This window comes from Natator depressus, chromosome 2 (assembly GCF_965152275.1).
Source record: "Natator depressus isolate rNatDep1 chromosome 2, rNatDep2.hap1, whole genome shotgun sequence".
Lineage (NCBI taxonomy): Eukaryota > Metazoa > Chordata > Testudines > Cheloniidae > Natator > Natator depressus.
In genome coordinates, this window is record NC_134235.1 from 214,928,314 (window position 1) to 214,943,407 (window position 15,094).

The following is a 15,094-nucleotide window of genomic DNA, read 5'->3' on the forward strand; positions in this document are numbered from 1 at the left end:
TTTTTTTAATTTAGTTTAGTTAATAAGAATTGGCTGTAGCACGTATTTGGGTAAGATCTGGAATATTCATTAACCTGGGAGGTAATGTGTCCAGTCTTTTGGGATTGTTAGAACCTTTTCTTTTATATGATGAAATAAGATTTTCAGAAATCTGCATCATATTTGATTTCGGTACCTGGATGGAGGCCTGAGGCTGGGTCACTTCAAGGGAATTATGTTGTTTGGACTTCTGAATAACCAGTAAGGTATAACAGAAGCTGTTAGTGCTGGCTTGGTAAATTTAAGTATTGAATTATCCACCAGCTTTGGGGTTTGTCTCTCCCATTCTTTGCAGTTCACCTTAATTGAGTGATCTCTGCTGGCCCCCACTGAGACCCCAGTCACACACCCTCAAGGTTTCCTTGCTTAAGTGTTTAAGCATTTCAAAACTTCTTTCATTCTTGCCTTGTGCAGTGCTTTTGTGCCTTAGTACTGCTTTTTGGAGTTCTCTGTACCAAAGTTTTCATTTAAAACAACATCCACATCCTCCTCCTGCCTCTTCATCATCTTTAATCATTAACAAAAATTTCTTCCTCTCTCTAATTTCTATCCTCTGATCCTTGTCATCACTGACTTTTTGAGACCGGGTGGCCAGAATTTCCGCTTTTTCTTTGTTGGAGCTTATTACTCCATGTCCTGCAATTGCAATGCTTGTCTGTTGCACCCGATGAAGTGAGCTGTAGCTCACGAAAGCTTATGCTCAAATAAATTGGTTAGTCTCTAAGGTGCCACAAGTACTCCTTTTCTTTTTGCGAATACAGACTACCACGGCTGCTACTCTGAAACCAATGCTTGTCTTGTGTGGCTTACCCTTTATTCCATTCATTTTCCTAATTTGTTTATATACTTCTGCTGTATTGGTATATTTATTTACTACCCACAGTGTATTCTCCATTTTTCTCTTTTTATGGTCCTTTGTGCAACTGCCTTACTTGCTTCATATTTCATTAAGTCCTCGCTATTTAGGGAATTTTTTGCTGTCTTGTATGCCTTATTCTTCTCCCAAATTACTATTTCACATTCCTTGTTCCACCATGGAATGGTTTTTCAATCTTTAGGTAGTGTTGGCATCCTAGGAATAGTTAAACTAGCTGGTTTTATGATTCCCTTAGTATCATTATTACAGAATTCCTCAATATCTTCTCATTTGCTTTTTTTTTTTAAGAGATTCCAAGTGAGGATATTATCCTCATCTTCTGTATTACCTGTTCCTTGATATTTAATTATGTGAGGAATTGGTCACTAGCCATTCCCTCCTCTGTAAATTTCCCAGCTATGGTTATACTTGCTATTACTAGAAGCTAGTCTCAGATCCAGGCATGAGAAGCTTCTGTCAGCTGTACTGAATTTATTCTCTTCAAATAATTGTTCTAAACATTCTATCATTATAATTTTTTACTTCCTCACAATCTGTTCTGACTATTCAGATCACCACAGATAATGAGAAGGTATGTGACATCTGCAATTAATTCTTTCAGGCCATAGCCTCTAGTTTCCTGCATGAGTTATAGGCATTATAAAGTCTTAGAGAGAGAGAATTGTTTTGTATTAGTATGTCAGTAGCATAATACTCAATATTTAGCTTTTTAATCTCTGCTTTAGGGTAGTTCAGGTCCTCCTTAATGAAGGTGCAGGTATCCCCACACTTTTCAATTTCTCTATCATGTCAATACATACCATATTCCGGGATTTTATAGTCTAGTTTTTCTATTAGCCAAGTCTCTTGCATGCATATTATAGCAGGCTTTGTTTTCATATCAATATTTTTCTTTAATTCCTGCCCATGCGCTATTAGGCTATGGGCATTCCAGCTGAAAATAGTGACCCCAATTTTTTTAACCTTCAATATTTCCTTCATTGAGGTTGCTAACCTGTAGGTACTTTTCAGTCACTTTGATTATAGTTCTCATTTTCTGTATGTTCTTTATTACTTCAGTCAGAAATACAATGAATTTCTTTGTTTGTATAAATAGTATGTCGTCTCCTTTTACCCTGAAGTCACTCATTACTTCCTTCTCATTAATTTGTTGCTGGCTATTCCCTTTCCCATGACAGGTTCTTTGTTTCCCCTCTTTTTTTTTTCAGATATCTTCTAGCAGCTTCTGCATATGAGATGTTATCAATAATTTTGTGGGTTTTTTTAATTTCTCTAGCTTGCTTTGCCTTGGTACATCCTCCATATGCAGAGCTGTGTTTTCCTCCACAGTTGCAACATTTTGTTCTGTCCCTTCCTCACAATTATCAAATGAATGTTCATCTTCACACTTATTGCACTATAGTTTCCCTTTGCAATTATTTGCTACATGTCCAAATCTTTGGCACCTGTAGCATCTCACAGGAGGAAGATTAAAGGGCTTAGTCCAGAATATCTGATACCAGAGTAACCGTAGGGTAGCATCCTTCCCTTAAGAGTGACCAGCACAACTGGTGAGGACTTGCTATCACTGCCTCTTCTGCTAATTAGCCTCTTAGCTGTTATCACCTTACCTTCACCCATTACTCGCTTTATTTCCTCTTCTGACATTTCAGCTAGCACACCATATGCTACCACTCTTGTTTCTGTAAGGAATCTGAGTAGCTGACAGCTTATTTTAATTTTACCTAGCACCTTTGTCTTAAGGAGCTTCCCGACTTTGGTTAGTGGAATGTAAAAACAAAAACAAGTCTCTGCCATCTCCAGCATTTTTTCCTGTTCCACCCTGCAATCTTCAGGGGGCTGATATCTCCTATCGTTATTTCCTTACCTAGGGGTTTTACTGTTATGTAATTTTGCCCATTTCCTTTTCCTGCCTTCCTATTTGCTGGTCCTTTTTCTGGTTCCAGAAAAATCTAACGTTTTCTTTGTTTGCATCCAGTGTTCCTCCATGTTTTCCCTATTTTCATTGTCTAGCCTGGTTTCAGTTTCATTTGTTAGCTCTTCCATCTCACTCCGCCTAGCCAAAGCCTCAGCCAGCTAGCAGCCTGCTGAGTCCAGACTCAGCCACTGCAACCCCCCTATAGCCTCCCAGCCCCTTTCTGCTCTCAGCTTGCTGGTTTTATAGTGCTCACCCAGCCCTTCCCAGCTGGACTTCCCTCTCAGTTAACCCTGGCCCTCCTTCTCTTAGGTGATGCTGGATGACCTAATTGGCACTTTATCTGGAGATGTGATACGAGGGACCAGAAAACAGCCCCACGGTCTGAGCAATCCCTCCCCCAATCAATCTTCCTCCTCCATGACTGGTGGATGATCATCTTGGCTGTACCAGGAGCAGGGGGAGGAAGATTGCTGTGCTGTGCTGTGCAGAGCCAGGGAGGGAGGTGTGGGCTCAGCCCCAGATAGGAGCATGCCCAGATCAGACAATCTTCAGGGACTTCAGTATTAAAATCTAAGGCGTGTCTTCTGAAAATCCACTGTTTGCAAAGGTTTATAACTTGGCCAAATTTTGACAGATTTTCTTGGAGATAGGAAAAGGCAAGTCCTTGACACGGAGGCCACTTTCCAGAATTCAGATCGCTGGTCCAAAGCCTGGGGGTGATGGAGCTTTTCAAAGAAGAGGCTGCTAGAATCTTTTAACGTGGGAAAAACAAGCTCTTTCCCTCTAGCCTTGTTCTCAAACACAGCTGAACTTTTTCGGCTGAAATTTCCCCCCCAGAATTCAGCCTGCAACAGACACCCAGCATGAAAAAAATTCTGCCCAAATGGTTGGAACGTGGCCAAGTTCTAAACAACTGAAAATAGAATCTTCTAATGGGAAGCATTGGGCAAACTATAATTACAGTAGTTTCCAGAAGCCTCAATCAAACAGGGACCCTATTGTGCTGGGGGCTGTACAAAATTATAAATGAGACAGACTCCAGCCTAAAGAACTAAAAATCTAAGATCACGATCCTCCAAATACTTACATATGTGTTTAACTTGAATCATGTATATAAATATCTGTAGGATTGTGGCCTAAATAAGAGATATCTACTTATTCCATGTTAATGACCACTACTTTTACAAATTAGAAATTCATTGGAGCCCATTGCTATGGTTTTGGACTTCAGACATCATTAAAAGACAGTCATTTACAGACCAAAAGATATCATTCCTTCAGTGTAAAAATCTTACTGTGGTGAAACCTCCATTTGGGGGGTTGAGATGGTCACCTCCATTTGGGGGTTGAGATGGGCCAGCTGGTGTAAGTGAGCATAATTGCACTGAAGTCAAATGTGTTACTGTAAACATTTGAGACTGCAGTAGTGGTAATGAGTTAAACATCATCACATGACTATAAATCCAAGTATCTGACAAATGATAAATATCTGTCATACATTTCCAATAGATGGCACATTCACCATCACACTGTGTAACAACATCACCTTTGTCTAAGGAGAATTGAATCTAGCACAGTTCATATTCATTCATATTCTCTGCATAGCACTTGGAGAGAACAGAAACAGCAGTGACTGAGTTAGATCAAGATGAGATTTAGATCAGAGTGTTGCTAGACCAAAAAGTCTCAATTTGTCCTAGAAGCCATATATACACATTCAATAGGTGTGAAAAGATGGAATTCTGCAAAATCTTGAGTATAAGGCCTGCAAAGAGATCACTGTGAGGGGAAGAAACAAACCCAATGAAAGGCCTCACATTTCTTTAAGTTTAACTAGTTTGAATTTTCAGCCATGTTACAAAATGAGTTTCTTTCAGACTAAATTATACGCAATTTAGCTGTAAAGTATCAGAGACATACGGGCAGTTCCAGAGTGGCCTAAACCAAGCCTCTGCATTTATGTCCTTAAGCCGGTTTGCATAATTGGTGCACTTACATTGACTATTTAGATATAGTAGTGGCTTACCTTCTCTTTGTGGTAATACATGTGGGGAGAGTCTCAGCTTTCCTTTTCATGGTATGGTGGCTTAGCTCTCTGGCCCAATTCCAAAAACCTCCTTCTCTTTTGGGGCAAACAAAATTCCAGAATCTTTACCCTTTTGTGCAGGGGCTTGCTCTCTACACCCATGGGCTCACAAGCAGCCTTACCACTCAACTTTTCCAACCCTTTCTGGAGAGCTACAGGTAGCTCCTGCTCTCCCTGAGCCTCTAGTTTTCTAGCCCCAAATACTAGCCCCTCCTCAGAGAACTTTCACCAGCCCTTAGACTGTTCCTCTAGGTCTCTTCCCAGGCTCTTTCAACCTTCCTGCCAGCGGCGCTGGAACAATTTTTATAGTGGGGGTGCTGAGAGCCATTGAACCAAACTGTAAACCCTGTCTATAATGGAAACCACTTCAAGCCAGTGGGTGCTGCAGCACCCTCCATGCCCCTTGTTCCAGCACTGATGCTTCCTGCTAAGCTTTTTTGCCCAGAAACATTCAACAAGTCATTTTCCCTTCTTATTGAGACCCGCACAATAAATCTAGTCTCTTCCCTAATCTTCCCTTTATAGCAGAAAGGGAGAACTTTCATAACCCTGCCCCCTTTCCCAGCACACACTGGTGTCCAGCCTACAGCACCCAGGGTCCCTCTTACTACATGTCCCAGGATACATTGCTCTTGGGCTCAGTTGGAAACCTTCAACCAGCTTTCCCACTAATAATCTTCCTACCCAGCTCACATACACACATTTAAATTTTTGCTATGCAAAACCTTGAGCCTCTGAAATTCCATTTCCAAAAATTTGGACACAGAGCTCTGGGAGTACAGACTTAGAAACCACTTCTGAAAAATTGGTCCACAATGATAAAGGCTCCAAACATCATCAGCTCCCTGAGCAGTGAAGCTGAAATATACTAGGGGCCAGATTTTCTGCCAGGTCTACGTCAACATAAGTCTACCAGCTGAACATCTGGCCCTACATGCCTACTGGTGTCAGATTATTTTCCTCTCAAAATTAATAAGGTCTGATTCTCCACTGTCTTGCACCTTGTTTAATCATTTATACCTGAGCAAAATGAAAACAAAATTGGTATAAAATACTTGTAAATCAGAAATCTCAAATCATACCAGTTGTAATGTTTTAACTTACTTTGCACAGGTATGAATGACTAGATAGCGTGCAAGGCAACGGAGATAAATGCCCACTCTGTCCCTGCATTACTGATTTGGGGGATAAATGGAATAAGGTAGACTCTTGTCCACAATGAACCTGTGATGCCAGCATCCATCGCCTGCTTGTTAAATTTTCAAACAAGCATCTTTGTGCTTTCTCCCTCACTTCCCCTCATGCTTGGGAAGAAATCCCTGTAAACATCTCTGAAGTCACTTCATTGTTCACCTTCACATCCCTTCTCTAAATTTCTTCTTTGTTCTGCTGGCTACAATAAACTTGACAATGGCTAGGCAGTTGGTATGGTGGACCGCTGCCTATCCTGCTGACCAATATTGTCTCACTGTTTCCTCATACTACCCATCTGTCTATACCCATCTATTATCTCTTGTCTTGTACTTAGATTGTACAAGCCCTTTGGCTCAGGGACCATCTTTTGGTTCTTTGTTTGTATAGCATCTAACAAAATGGATCCCTGGTACATGGTCTCCTAAGCATTATGATACAAATTAATACTAAAAAATAGAAAGGAGAAGTGCATAATACTTAATGAGGTACTCCACGGATACGAGCAGTGATACTTGGCAGTTAGCCTTGATGGCTATGGAATCTAGAAGATTCATGGAACTGTGGTGGTGAAGCTGTGATAGAGGCTAATTTCTCCTGGATCATATATCTCTTCTAGTTTAAGTGCCGTTATGAAAGATTTGGGATAGAATAAATTGAATACTCTGAAGCATGAGAATATAATTGAACTGCTTTCTTAACAGCAGCAAGCAGTTGTTTGGCAAAATCCCCAGCTCTTATAGAAGAGAACATGTTAACATGTTTGTACTGGTCTGCTAAGGTTAAATGGAAACATCTGTTTGGCAGCTCTTTACAGCACTGGAATTTGAAATAAAAATAGAGAAATGAACTTATGAGTCATGATTTCCTTTTTCTTAAAAAGAATAAAAAATTAATAGGTGACTACATATATTAATGCATCATTTATTATGTACAAGTATTAAGAGCTAAGTAGACATGTTTTCTGAGGAAAAATGAAAGTTTGGACTTCCATCATTATTCCTTTATAGTAGTTGAACCAAAATAATAAATTAGGGTTGTTCTCAAAACCACTATTAGACTTCTGTGGTTGACAATCATGATCCGTATCTTCCACAGTCTTGTGCAGGCTATTACATTGTGATTTTTGTATTGTACCAAGTGTCTAAAAACCCAGCGATGGTTTAGAGCCAATACACACATATCCTTGGTGTTCTGGACATGTGGTCTTTCAAAAGAGTTATCCAAGAAATGTAGATTTTTTTTCTGTATCTGTCAACAAACTGTAAGTCCAAATACTGAAAGAAGAACAATGTTTTAGACATAGTAATGTACAGAATTATTACTAAGAGTACATTCACTTCAGTGCACCTCACTGAAAGATGTCAATCTAAATAGGAACTTCTAAAGATAAATCCTTCCCTTCTCCATCCTCCCTTTTATCCCAAGTTACCAGCTCTTGTTCTGTTTTATCACTGGCTAGCTCAGATCTGTCACTGTGTAAAGTACAACAAAACTCCTTCCTGTATGGCCCTACTCGATCAATTCTGTTTTAGCTGTAACTTTCCCAAACTTTAGCTTTCACTATAACCTCTTTGTGATACCCCAGCTTTGGCTATTGCAAGGCTCTCCTTTACCATAAATCGTATCTAGTGTATCATGATTCATTTTGATTTCATCTTCGACAGTGCTCATCTGTTTCTGTCAGTGATCTTCTTCCCAATTTACATAATATTTTCTATTGCTTATGAGAGTTTTATTTATTTATAGAAAGTTTCCACTCTTCATATGATACCTCTCAACCTTAAAACATGCCATTGTGTGACAGAAGAAACTGAAATATGACAGGTTTCAGAGTAGCAGCCGTGTTAGTCTGTATTCGCAAAAAGAAAAGGAGCACTTGTGGCATCTTAGAGACTAACCAATTTATCTGAGCATAAGCTTTCGTGAGCTACAGCTCACTTCATCGGATGAAGCTGTAGCTCACGAAAGCTTATGCTCAAATAAATTGGTTAGTCTCTAAGGTGCCACAAGTCCTCCTTTTCTTTTTGAAATATGACAAGTGACCAGAGTGGGGAACAGCTGTGCTTTGTTGCTTATCATGCTATGTTTGACAGTTTACAATATTTTAAAATTCTAGGAATCTTTTCTAAATGTGTTAATTAAATAAGCCAGGTTAGACAGAAAATTGGAAAAACAGAAACTCACTCTTGCAAGGACCCTCCTTAGCCCAAGGCTCAGCAACAGGATTTGAACCTTCAGATTCTCAGCACACACTTCTACCACTTGAGTTAAAGATTAACTGTTATGCTATATATGGCCCAGCCAATACAAGGGGAATTAACACACTTTGCAGCAGGAGTGCTGGAACAATTTTGATAGTGGGGATGCTGAGAGCCATTGAACCAGACTACAAACTCTGTATATAATGGAAATCACTTCAAGCCCGGGGGTGCAGCAGCACCCCGAGCACCCCTAGTTCCAGCACCTATGCATTGCAGGTATTTTGCGCAACTGCTAGACAGCAGTAGAATGTTGGAGGATCACGATCCATCTCTGTCCATGAACAGGACTTGTGGTCTAGTAGTTACAGCCAGGATGGCTAAGTATATTGAATTGCCATTTATTCTGAAAGGAGGTGTGGCTGAATGAAGGAAACTTAGGTTCTTTCTTCAGTTCTGCAAGAAGTGATCTAGTGCAAACTCAATAAATTTACTTGCGAAATGCCAGTGAGGAAGGAGGAAGAGAATTATATTCCTAGCGTGTGGTATTACTCATTAGTAAGGCTTTTGAAATGCACAGAAATATAAGCAGTAGAAGATGTGAGCTAAAAACTCATGGTCTCCTGATTCAGTGCATTTTCCCCCTGAATCAAAGGAGATTGTGCAGGAATTTCTCTTTCTTTCTCTTCCCCACAAAACATTGTCTGGTTCTGGAGTACTGTTGAACCTGAAGGCTGATTTACCCGAAAAAAAAATAAATCAAGACCATACCACATAATCCAAGATAAGTTGAGGCTGGCATGTCGTCTTCTCAGTATTGCCAGAACAACATGAGTCAAGTGCTTCTCAGTGCTAGAACATCATGAGTCAAGCCCCAAATAGTCATGAGATTAATAAAACAATCATGAGGTTTTTTTAAAATAATAATCCTTTTTGTTGGCCTCCTGGTTTCTGAGACTTTAGGGTGCACCCACTTCACATTTTCAAGGTCTTCTCTGCAACCACTGTGTCTAGGAACATACTTTAAAAGAAATGAAACCCGAGGTTCTCCTGGAATCTCTCAATTCCAGAAGAGGCTGTAAAAATCAAACCACCACCACCCCCCCACACAAGTATTGTGAGACTTGCAATAAAATCACAAGAGTTGGCAACACCGTGATCTATTATCCCCAATAGTTTCTTCATATAATATATGTTTGTCAGTATATCTTGTGTGTTAGTGTTATTTACAGTCCAGTTGCTGATACAATGCTTGATTTTTTATTTGTATTCAGGGTAACACAGGACTAACTGGAGCACGTGGGCTACCTGGACCAAAAGGAGATGGCTATCCAGGTGCACCAGTATGTGTTGTTCTATGTCATTTCTTAATGGCAATTAGATACTGTACTTGGTGTCCCAAGTAACAGGAATAATTTCATGTATAACAATAGTTATGTGGGTATTAGTTACGGGAGTTTGCTGCTTTGAAGTGTCTAGACCCAGTTAGGTTTCTCTCTCATTTGAAGTAACAGGAACATTTTGTTTACATTTTGGAGGCCTCTAACTTCTCAACTTCCTTGTTTATTTAAATAAACAATCAATCAGCCCCTTTCCTGTCCTAAATTCAGGCATAACCCTGCAAATAATTAGCACTGGGCATAATGTTTTGGGTTTTTTAGTGACACTACTTCTGCTAGAAAGCAAGTGATCCCACCTCCTCCTGCCTCATGACTTCCCTGCTCACACTCTTTCACCAGCCCCGACCTTTCCCCTCTCATATTCATCTGGTGTCTTTCCCCTCACAGTTCAAAGATGCTATAGCTTCCCATATCCAAAAACCCACTCTTGACCCCCCACACCTCCCCCCCACATCTCCAGTTACCTCACTCCATCTCCCTTCTCCTGGTCACCACATCATCTATAACCATTCCTTCAAGTTCCTCTCCTTCACTTCCATCCTGGATCCCCCGTATGCCACTGAAACTGCTGTCACCAACATCTCTAACAAACTTGGCTTGTAGGGTTGCCAGTTTTGGTTGGACATATTCCTGGAGATTTCAGCACATAACATACTCTTTAATTAAAGATTAATCTTTAATTCCTGGAGATGCCAGGCCAATCCTGGAGGGTTGGCAACCGTATCAGCTTGGCCAAATCTAAGGACCTGTAGCCCATCCTCCTGGATTTCTCAGGTGCTTTTGACACTGAGAGTCATACCCTTGCCCTTCTTTGGATTTTTTGACTGTTCCTTCAGTGTCCCTCTTGGTATTTAAGGGAAACCACTCTTCAGTACATGTAAATACTGTTAAGATTCTGACAAAAATATCCAATAGCAAAAATGTAGAAATTCAAAGCTAGGGATGAAACTCCATTCTTTCTCATGGTTTGGGAAACTACTCACTATTTCTCTGGTGTTGTGCTAGGGACCTCCAGGACTGCCAGGCTCTCCAGGACCAAGAGGCCCAAAAGGCACAGGAGATCCTGGACAAAAGGTACCAGTGCTATAGTAATGCATACTATTAAAATAGCAGACATCTCCAAAGTATGAGTCCAGCTAACCTGAGATGCATGCCACATATGATGAAATGGTGCAGTCCCCTCTCATGCCTTGTCTCACTGTCAGGTGTTGATTGTAACATCTCTGACAGAGTGAAAGCTCTTCCTTGTTTTATATACCCACAACACCACAGAGTTGTGTCACAAATCTACAGAATGTCTCATTTGAGTCCTGGAGTTTGCATTTAGAATGCAGAGAGAGCTGCAGAATCTCATGCAGGCAGAGAGCTGCCTAGTGACTATGTCTCTGCGGAGATTCACATGTGTTGCCTGTTCTAGAAAATACACAAAATATCTTGTACTGATGATAAGTGTACTTATGTTTTCTGACAGGAATATGCAAATATTTGAAGAGTAGGAATGAAACTCCCATATTTTGGGAAACCATGTGCTTTTGGGGGACAACAATATTTATTTTGTTTCCCTCCCTTCCCATCCACTTTCTCCCTCCTGCCTTCTATTTTCTATTTGAAATGTACAAATCATTAAATACTGCCCTGTGGGATAGTGTAAAGCAGTTTCTCTTCATTCTCTTTCCTCCAGGTTTGTTTTAAAATGTAGCAATTGCAATGCAACTCTGTGGTGCAGCTGTCAGACTGCCTAGAACATTAAAATACTTTAGGTGGCACTGCACATATTACGAAAACAATGTGGAAGCATTTCAACTCTACATTTCTAATCACATTTGTCACCTTTAGTTTCCCCCAGGTGCAATGCCTCTCAGCCACTAAGAGTCTTCGGAGTACTTTCCTAATACGTCACTAGTCCACTTATTTTCAGTGTTATAAATTTTTTAAAATCTCATTAATTCTATATTAACTACTCTTTCCTGGGAGTCATAGAAATGGGAGCACATGGTTTCCCTTCATTTCTAGGTTTGCCTAGGAGAAAAGAGAGCCAACTCATATTTTTAGGACAGCCTTTTATCTTAAGTTTTCCCAAATCTTTTACATTTTCACAACTTTGAATCTCATGACATGTGGCTACTATATATTTAGCCTATCAGGCTACAACAACATTCTGGGGATTGTCTTTCAGCTGCAGGTGACCCATTAAAATCTGGCCCAGATGGAAACAGTTTGATACTTTTTCATAAAGAACTCAATCACCACTGACTCCAACTAGCAATCACGTCCTAATGGCCAAGGACTGAAGAGGAGATGTAACCATCCCCTCTCATTCCAGGCAGAACTGAAGCACATTTGCAGTATGTAGGAAGCTTGTATGTAGAATCTTCTCTGTGCATGACAGCCTGCAATGCTGTCAGCTTGGCATGTTTCATTAACAGTAAACTCATTTTTTAAAAAATAAACCACCTGATATTAAACTGTATTCCATTGTGAGTGCAAGATAAATGTAATTCTTTGGACAGACACAGACATTAAGGAGATTATTTTAATTCTTTTGAACAGCAATGAGATATTGAACATTGTTCAGATTTACTAAATCAATGGTAAAATGCATCAAAAGCACAATGTCTAATTGTAACTAGTTAAAGTAAGATATGGTCATGTAATATTTTATTATTGCCAGAAAGTAACATACTGGAACAGCTAATAAAAGATTCTGTTATGTCAGCCATGCATTATTTATTCCATTTATGTACAGTGAAGAGTCTTGTAATCATTTGACTTACACTGCATCAAATCAGGCCTGCAAGCAACTTTCCTCTTGTGAGGAGTCCCATTAAAGCCACTAGGACTATTCACATGAGGAAAGTTAAGCTCACGCTGTTATGCTGGAGTGGATCATGACCGTGAGTGCCTACCTCTGGCCAGACTGTCAAAAGCAGGGAAGACTCCCCAAGTTGGTGGTATGTTCTATAATTAGATACCACCAAGCCAGTACCAAATGTGAACTCCTGGATTACCATAACATTACTATTACTATAACTACACTATGGAGTCACATACAGTCCTCTTAGACTCCCCAGTCTATCTTGCCACCCAAACAAACCACATTTAATGATAAATAGTAACTTATACCAAAAAAAAATCAAATATTCCCTGGTTACTACCAGTCCCAAGAGACCAGTCACTCACCCGAGTCGAGTTGCACTGTAGATCTTACAAAGATAACACTGGTGGACAATACTATAGTAAACTAACTATAGGTTTACTAGCTAAGAAAAAGACATGAAAGCTATTGAGAGGTTAAAGCAGGTAAAAATATATAGACTGTGATGCGCCTGTACATAATTCCAAACGGTAGCAGAGATGCAGTAATTTGCCAGTTTCCCAAAAGTCTCTAGGGTTACCCAGAATAACTCTGGGGATCTCAGTCTTCTTGTTCAGTTATTCTGCCCCATTAGAACCCAAACAGCCCAGAGATGCAGGATCTTTCTCTGAATCCACACTTCTTCTCACAGAAAACAAGCTGACAGGATCACCACCCATGTGGGTTCTTTCTTTGATTGGTGGAGAGAGAAGAGCACGCTTAGAGTCTTTGATCTCTGATCACCACATGCAGTGACCACTTGCCTGCATGAATTAGTACTTTCCTGTTAAAGTTCTTTATTTGCATTACACAAGGCTTCTTACTTGTTTGATGGGTTATTTAGTTACCAGGTCTATACAATGTAAATGTTTGCCATTATATTATAACAAGATACAGATAAGTGAAAAAATGCATGTAACGTAATTAGTTGTCATGACGTTTAAACACCAAATATATTCTTATACAATTAACAATCACATTGATCTGTACTAACACAGAAATGAATTGGCCTTGGGCTTTGGCCTGAGCTTGCACCTGCTGGCATCACACATGTGTAAATGGTTGCAGGATTGGGGCCTAGAACAGTTCAGAAATTAGAACTAATTCATAGATTTCCACCTAATGCATAGAGATTCTGCAATGTTCACTGAAGGGCATATCTATTTTTGCACATAGTCACTTATGCCAGGTCATGTCATTTTATCAAAATGTGTGATAAATGGAAAATGTTCTGTGCTAAATTTAAGTGTGACTTTAAACCTGTCAAAACTAAGTATTAAGATATAATCCATATTTTAACAAATCAAGTGTTAATTAATTGGAAATCTCCATAGAATGCTATTAAATACATATGGGCCTGTGTGAATTAGGTGACAAAAGAATTTGGCGAAGGCAAGTAAATCAGCAACATTCCTCAAATATTTATTGGAAACTTCAGGTGGGATTAGAATCATCATGTAAATTAGATACACCTTCCACATTTTTGTAGACTTATTCCATGTTTTTATATGAAACATTAGAATTGTGTAGTTTGGTTCTGAGAATTACACTGATAAAAATGAGTTGCAATAAAGATTGTCTTTTCAAATTATTAAAAGACCTGGATCTCATACAATACAATCAGAGCCATACAATGTAGAGGGTTACAGATAAAAGCTTGGAATCTGAGATAAGATCTCTTCAGGCAGGCTTCCACTGAAGTCACAGAGGCTGCTTATGAAGTTCAAGGGTTCACCTATGCTATCTGATTGTGGCCAAAATTTATAACGGAATTGAGTAGGAATGGGATACAGAATGTAGGAGCCTTGGTCCAAGCAAGCTGTATAGCAAAGAACCTTAAAGGAGTAGCTCTCTTTGCATTTCAAGCAATTAATTTAGGGCCAAATCATGGTCACATCAAAGTCAGTAGCAAAACTTTCACCAAGTTCCACAGGAGTATTATCGGTCCTTAACATATCACAGTGTAACACTGACAGACCCCGGTCGTCGGTGGGAGGGATGGAATCTGGGGCCTCTGGAGCTCAGTGCATGAGGCTCTACTGCATGAGCTAAAAGCCAACTGGCCCTTAGCTAAGGCTCTAGAGCAGACTCATTAATCTCTAAGTGGTCTCAGTTCCACTAGAGGGGACAGAACACCACACTCAGGAGGTGTGTGGGTTACAACAGCATGATACTATATGTCCAAACTAGAAATTCAAAAATATGTTTATCTATATGGCCTGGATTAAAAATTTAGAGTTAAGGATATTTTACTAAAAATTTAACTTATTTACGTTAATTTTTCAAAAAATTGCTTCTGTTTTATGATCCAACTAGATGGATGTATACCTTTAGCCAATCAGAATGAAATATTTAATTAAACTAAGGTTTGTTTCCTAATCAAATGTTGACGCTCGGCAAAGAGAATGGCTGTAAGTGTTGCAATGTGGGATCATTGTACCACAAAGGGGTAATATCCTGAGAATACATCTGTAACTTTGGTGCAGTGCATCTGTAATAAACTTGACTGGAGAGCAGATAGTCAAAAA

The 15,094-nt window shown here is 39.7% G+C and overlaps 1 protein-coding gene across 2 annotated transcripts in view; it reads left to right on the forward strand.

Annotated features, from left to right (window-relative positions):
- Nucleotides 1-15,094, forward strand: part of COL28A1 (collagen type XXVIII alpha 1 chain) — a 116,028-nt gene that overhangs the window by 71,216 nt on the left and 29,718 nt on the right. For both annotated transcript variants that reach the window (XM_074945867.1, XM_074945866.1), the window contains exons 24-25: nt 9,587-9,655; nt 10,718-10,786. In XM_074945867.1, the coding sequence (XP_074801968.1) occupies nt 9,587-9,655; nt 10,718-10,786 (138 nt within the window). The remainder of the gene's footprint in view (nt 1-9,586; nt 9,656-10,717; nt 10,787-15,094) is intronic.